This window comes from Phyllostomus hastatus, unplaced genomic scaffold (genome assembly GCF_019186645.2).
Source record: "Phyllostomus hastatus isolate PE091 unplaced genomic scaffold, TTU_PhHast_1.1 phas_contig_1162, whole genome shotgun sequence".
Taxonomy (NCBI): domain Eukaryota; kingdom Metazoa; phylum Chordata; class Mammalia; order Chiroptera; family Phyllostomidae; genus Phyllostomus; species Phyllostomus hastatus.
This window is the reverse complement of record NW_025333537.1, coordinates 13135713-13142357: the sequence shown is the minus strand read 5'-3', so window position 1 is coordinate 13142357 and position 6645 is coordinate 13135713. Positions and strand designations below refer to the sequence as shown.

Genomic DNA, 6645 nt, shown 5'->3' with positions numbered 1-6645 from the left:
GAAGTACTAATAGCAGTGCGTAAATATAGAACATCTTATAATATCTTTACATTAACATCTAACTAACATCGAAACAAAAGGCAAGTAAATGTATCATCTGTATTCATTGTTAACCGATCAGACGTTCTGAAGCTCCTGCTATCACATGTATGGCTTCATCTGGCTCTGAAAGCTCTGCACTGGCAGATGGTCACTTCAGCCATAAAATAAAAGCAACTAGTTCCTAGAATGTCTACCTGGAATGTCTAAAACGCGCACCGCTTTTGCTCTGGCGGATCCCAGTCCCGAACAAGCTCCTCGTGCGGGACACGACCCAGCCAGGAAGCAGGTGGGGATGTGTTACTTCAGCGTAACCGCACTGACAATATTTATGCCTCTTAACTTACCACATAAAATACTATTGACCTGTCATTTCATCTGTGTGAAATGATTCAAACATACACAAACTCAGGACAGAGAGAACGGAATGGAACAGACTCCAAACGAAGTGCCGACAGTAAAGGCGCTCTAACAGCAACAGCGCGGTTGTCCTTGCCGGTGGTCTCAGAATGCCTATTAAACAAGGGAGGAGTTCGCTTGCTTAGATATTTGAAATACAACTTTATTCTGGTTCTAAACGAAAAGGAATGGGAATGACAGTTAACAAACAAAGTTTCACCACTGAATATTGTGATGCGGCTGCAGCAGTCTTAGAGTTGAAACTCAATAAAGAAACAACTGCGTTTCAAAACAGCTAAGTATGCAGGTCCAACAAATGAAGGTATTTTTAAACTGCCACATTCACTCCGAAGCCCATTCATCTCTCTCAGCATCCCAAAGATCAAGCACAGGTTCTGCTTAGCTATATAATAAAGTGGCAAACACGCTGCACCACTGACATCACAGGACAGTTGCCTATAAAACTAGACTTCTGACGCTGGGCTCCAGCTTCCCTCGCTCACAGGTCATCGTCCTCATCCGGGAGAGCCGTGGTCTGGGCAACCTGGAGGGAGAGACGGGACACGGTGACACCCCAGACCAAGGCCGGCAGGCACGCGCACTCTAACGGCATCCCCCAAAACGCAGATACGCACCTCGAGGTCGTGCTCGTACTGTGCTGCCAACGCCGGGTCCATGACAACCTCCGGTGGGGCGAGAGCGGGCATGGCGACAAACTCTAAGTTAGGGTCTCCGATCAGTTTTCTAGCAAGCCAGAGGAAGGGCTTTTCGAAGTTGTAGTTGCTTTTGGCAGAAATGTCATAGTACTAGTAAAAAGAGAAGTAAAGTGCTGCTTAAATCATTATTTTAGGGCACGTTTTGAGTGAAAAGACAAAACCCTTTCAATCAACACAGATCTCTGAATCACGTTAGTGGCCCCGCACTGTAATTTTATCTGAAGGTCAAAACTCAGTGGGTGTGAAGAAACAAACCTGAAGGTTCTTCTTTCGGTGGAAGACAATAGACTTTGCCTTGACTTTCCTGTCTTTAATATCCACTTTGTTGCCACACAGCACGATGGGGATGTTCTCACACACTCGTACCAGATCTCTGTGCCAGTTAGGCACGTTCTTGTAAGTGACTCTCGAAGTGACGTCAAACATTATAATGGCACACTGGGCTGAAAGGCGGATTCACAGTAATTAGTACATTCCCAGCACTTGACTACCTGGATGACAAATACTTAAAAAGAAAAAAACCAAAACTATCCATTGAATGCATAATCTCAGGTCAAACTCCAGGTCATCTAGAAGTCTCTTACTCAACTTCAAGGTCTCTTCCAATTCTTAAATTATAACAACATGCAACATCATTTAAAATCCCTGCTTACTTTACAGTACATGACAATCGTGCAACAGCAGCTTGGAAAGCAGCAGACTTGCATGTCAAACCCTATCAGACCTCTCCCTGTGATGTTTCATCATGGGTCTGTCTCACCCCAAAGAAGCACCCCGAGTAGGTCAGTGACAAGTGAGCACCCAGAGGACTCAGCTCCGTTACTCTGTGAACTGGAAGTGTATTCTTTAAAAGATTCTTAAGTGGCTGAACACAGCGGGGTATTTCCTGCTTGTTTAGAAAGGCAGGGGAGTCTGCACGGTGGCCTGGAGAGACAGCCACCAGGAAGCTGGTGAGAGCACAAGCCCCAGTGGGCGGTCCCGCAGGTTCCAGCTGGAGAGTCTGCACGTGTGCAAGGAAAACGGAAGGCATGGGAAGACTCCCAACAATCCGTAAACAGAGACAGCGGGAAGGGTATTTTCTCTAGCTGCTTTTGTTTGGTACAATGAACGTCTATTTCCTTTGCAATTTTTAAACCGAACATTTTGAAAAGAAGTATTTTACACAACTCAGTACAATCAAAAACAAGTCAGCTGGCCCCACAGCACTTGTGACAGACCCAGCCCCCCCTCCAGCCTCCCGTCCGCGTTCATCGACTTGCTAATGGCGTGGGCCACGATCACTGTAACCACCCAAACTCAGTTCCCACGTGCTGAGGCTGCTCCCGGCCCGCCCGCCAGTCACTACCAGTAAGTTACGAGCTTCGAGCTTCGCTACAAACCAGCTGTTTCTCCGGTGCCCGTCGGGGCCCAGCACCCTGTCACCGACCCCCGGGAGGCTGCACCGCCACCCCACCCCCGCCGCCGCCCCGCGCGGACCGCCCCGGAGGCCCACCTTGGATGTAGTAGCCGTCCCGCAGCCCGCCGAACTTCTCCTGGCCCGCCGTGTCCCACACGTTGAACTTGATGGGCCCTCGGTTGGTGTGGAACACCAGCGGGTGGACCTCCACGCCCAGGGTGGCTGCAAGGGCGGCACTCGCGTCAGTCCCCGGCCCGCGCGCCGCCCCGCGCGCCCGCGCCCGCCCGGCCCCACGTACCTACATACTTCTTCTCGAATTCACCCGTCAGGTGGCGTTTCACGAACGTGGTTTTCCCAGTCCCCCCGTCGCCAACCAACACAAGCTGTCGGGAAACAGCACGGACATGAGCCCCCAGCGCGGGCCGCTGCCGGGCCCCGGACCGCGGAGCGCGGCCCCTCCGGACCCCGCTTCCCCGAGGGGCGCTCCAGCTGCCCCGCAGCCGCTCTGAACAAAGGGCCCGGGGGACGCGGCCCCGCTCCGTGTAGCGCCCAGAACTGCGCGCCGGCTCCCCCGCCGCCGCGCCCGGGGGCCCGCGGAGCGTCCGCGGCGAAGGCGCGCCGGCCGCCGACAAAGCCGCCAGCACCCGTCCGCGGCCGCGAGGGGCACCCGGCTGATCGAGGCGCCGTGGACGAGCCCCCGCGCCCCCGGGGCCGCCCTCCCTCCGGGCCCGGGCGCTCCCCGCCGCCGGCGCTGCTCCGAGGACGACGTACTTTGAACTGCACTTGGGGTTCTCCTTGGGCGGCCATGGCGATGCGACTGCGGAGCAGAGAGGAAGGGATCAGGCCCCGCGCACGTGGCGGGCGGGCCCACGTGCCGCCCACAAAGGCCGGCGCCCCGGGCCCCCCACTCGCACACGCGGGCAGGGCGGCGGCACGCGGGCGCGCAATGGCGGCGAGTCCCCGCCCGCTCATTCAGCGCCGGGCCTGGCCGCGCGCCCGCGCCACGGCCGCTCGGAGGCCGGCCCGCGGAAAGCGCCTGGTCACGCGGCCCGGCCGGGCCTCCCGGCCCTGCGCTCCCGTCCCCCTCGGCCCGTCCCCGCCGCCCCTCCAGGGCCCCCGCGCTGGGACCCTGACCCGCGGCCTCCGCCACCGGGGAGGAGAAGAGCCCGCGCCCGCCCGCCCGCCGCCGCCTGGGCCTGAAGTAACCGCCCGCTCACGGCCGCCGCTCGGCCCGCCGCCGCGACGGCCCCGCCCGGCCCTCGGCCACCGCCCGCGGCCCCGGCCCGCGCCCTCGGCCCTCGCTCCCGGTCGCCGGCCCGGCCCAACCGCCGCCGATACCTTCCAGAAGCGTCTCTCGGGCCGTCTGACTGAGAGCTGGAAAGATGGCGGAAGCGCAATTCAAATGCCCGGAGACGCAGCCGACGCCGGCGCGCGCCGAAGGGGCGGGGCAACGGCGCCGCGCCGCTCCCACGTGGCCCGGCGCGCGCGCGCACGGACTCCGCCGGCCGCACCCGTCTGCGGGCGTGCGGGAAGGGGCGGGCGGCGAGGCGGGCGAGGAAGTCGGGGCGGGAGCGCGCACGCAGGCGGCCTGCGAGCCACGTGCGCCCTCCCCGGGGGCGACTTCCCGCGCGCGCATGCGCCAACGGGAGGGGACCCGCCCGGAGGCCGCCTCTGTCATAGAGCTGGGAGGGGTCACGGGGGGAGGGGCGGGGCGGGGGACCCTTGGGCGGGAAATTCTGCGGAGCGGCCCTCACAAAGCCCGTGGGCCTCCGGCATCGACTCGGGCTTGGCAGTCTCTGTCTGCAGCGTGGTCGGGAGCAGTCCCCGGTCCCCGCCCCAGGTCTCCATCCTTGGATCTCCGACCTTGTCGGGGGATGATCTAACTGGCCAGAAGGCTTTGTGGCCGTTTCCTGCAGACAGAGGGACCACTTTGGGTGTTTTCAACCTTGACCGCCCATCCTAGTTGCCAACCTGGATGCCGCAGCCCATGAGTGTTTAGGTTCCAGACCCTTGAGATAAGGCTATCAGGTCCAGACAGGAGCCGGCCACTCAGAAGTCACCGGCTCCTGGGATGCCCACCTTACGGGCCCTCATGGGTAGAAAATGAGATGAGCCTCAAGCTCAACAAGTGCCAGGTCGCTTTCGGGAGAGTGGGCCGAATGGAGTCCTCCACTCTCCCATCCTAAGGCTAAGGCCGGTTTTGGGCCTTTGTAAGGGCAGCCACAGATCTTCACCTGATGCCTTGGCCCCCCCCCCCCCCCAAGCAAGCATCCACGAGTGGCAGCAACAGCAGGCGGCCAGGAGCCTCATCAGAGTAGCCACGGTCCTCAGAAAAGGTCCATGGGGACTGCCCGGGTCAGGAGAATCCAAATAACCGAGGGTTTGGCCATTAGTCCCAAGCGCATTTGCAGGCAAGTCTGTTGGGAATCCAAGTGACGCAGATTGGGCACAACCCCTGTGAGCTTCTGCCTGCTGGGAGCTCAGTGCGGGTGCCCCAGCGGACCCTGGGAAACACCAAGCAGATCGGCATGCTGCTGGTGGGAGTGTAAATTGGCTTGGCCGCTGGGAGAGCAGAAACCAATACAACACAGATGCCCAGAGCCCACGGCCCTGTGTGTTCATTTCTAGGGAGGCGCGTTGGAGTTAAACTTCCATGTGCACACAGGGAGACCGGAATTGTAATGCTCACTGTGTCATTGTAATAACAAGAAATAGACCTTACTGAATGCTCGTTGTGCCATAATAAAATGGAATCGACATAAATGTCCAATAGAGAAATGTATAAGTAAAACATGTTGTATCTATATTGTGGATGACTGTCCAGTGTATGGAAGGAATAAAGTTCTGTGTCACGAGTAGTAGGTCCCAAAAGGGGGCTGTACAGGAAAGAAGCAAACTCAAGAAAGGCATGAAAGTAGCTTTATATGATCTAATAATCCAGAATATGATTTTATGTAGAGGGATTACACGTAACTATATATATATATTTTTTTACAGACACACGAAACCATGTTATTTCTTGGGTCTGTGCGTAAATTTATACAAGTTGCCTGCAAGGACGGAGGCTGAATTCTGACGGCTGGTGCTTCAGCCGGCGGCGCGAAGGAGGGCGATGGAGCCAGGTGGAGTGGGCAGAGCAGACCGCAGCTGCCGCGTTCTGGTGTTTCTAAGGCCACGGAAGCCAATGTGACGATACATTCGCCATTGTGTCATTCTGGGTAGTGACAACGCCAGTGTTTACGCCTTCAATATTTAAAAAGCATCTCCACCGAAACGCCGTGGGGAAATATCTCCAACCAAGAATAACAGCTGTTCTCACACCGAGCCTTCTGGGTGGTTTGTCCCTCAGCTGCGGGTGTCTGTAACTGGCCCAGTCCGACAGCTTCTAAAGAGCATCATCCTAAGGACCACAGTGAAAAACAGGAAAATACACGCGAGCTGCAGACAATGCTTTTCCCAATACAACTGCCCGAGGTCCTCCGACTGCCAAAGGTTTAGTTCACAGAGGCGCTTGCTCATGTTTGCTGTCCAACACAGACCAAAAACCCATGTTTAACCTGTAGTCCCAAGTACTGCCACCAAACACACAAAGAAATGTGTGCAGAAGCACAAAAAAAATTGCAAAAATAGCACAGGGGATTTCAGCATTCACTACTGCTAATGTCCCCAAATATTGACATTGCTTCCTTTATCATCGTCTTTACCATTCTTTCCTTGTCTCCCCTCTCTCTCTATACACATACACATATCATATACATTTATATGATATGTATATGGTTTCTAAATACATCATATACATAATTTTCCCCTCCGAGATGTTTGAGAGTAACAGCAAACAGGGTGCCCCTCAGTGCGTCGTTCCGAACACTGCGGACATTCCCTTACGTAACCACCTTGCAGGTCGGAATCAGGACGTCCACGCGGTTGCACCTCGGGAGCGAGTCTGCAGACTTCACCGCCCGTGGTCTCCCGCCTCTCCCTTACTGGGTGCAGGATCCACCCAGTTGTCACTTGGTTCCTCGGACTCTCCCGGCTTTGCAGTCTCTTTCAACCCTGAACAGCACCTTTGCCTTTGCGGTTCACGACCTTGCCATT

The 6645-nt window shown here is 56.6% G+C and overlaps 1 protein-coding gene across 1 annotated transcript; it reads right to left on the bottom strand.

Annotated features, from left to right (window-relative positions):
• Positions 1-580: 580 nt before the first annotated feature.
• RAN (RAN, member RAS oncogene family) lies at positions 581-4020 on the bottom strand. Its single transcript, XM_045846118.1, has 7 exons — positions 3889-4020; positions 3322-3367; positions 2849-2933; positions 2647-2772; positions 1410-1597; positions 1074-1244; positions 581-982 (listed from the first exon to the last, which is right to left on the bottom strand). The coding sequence occupies exons 2-7, from the start codon at positions 3355-3357 to the stop codon at positions 938-940; spliced, it is 651 nt and encodes a 216-aa protein (XP_045702074.1). The 5' UTR covers positions 3358-3367; positions 3889-4020; the 3' UTR covers positions 581-937.
• Positions 4021-6645: the final 2625 nt, after the last annotated feature.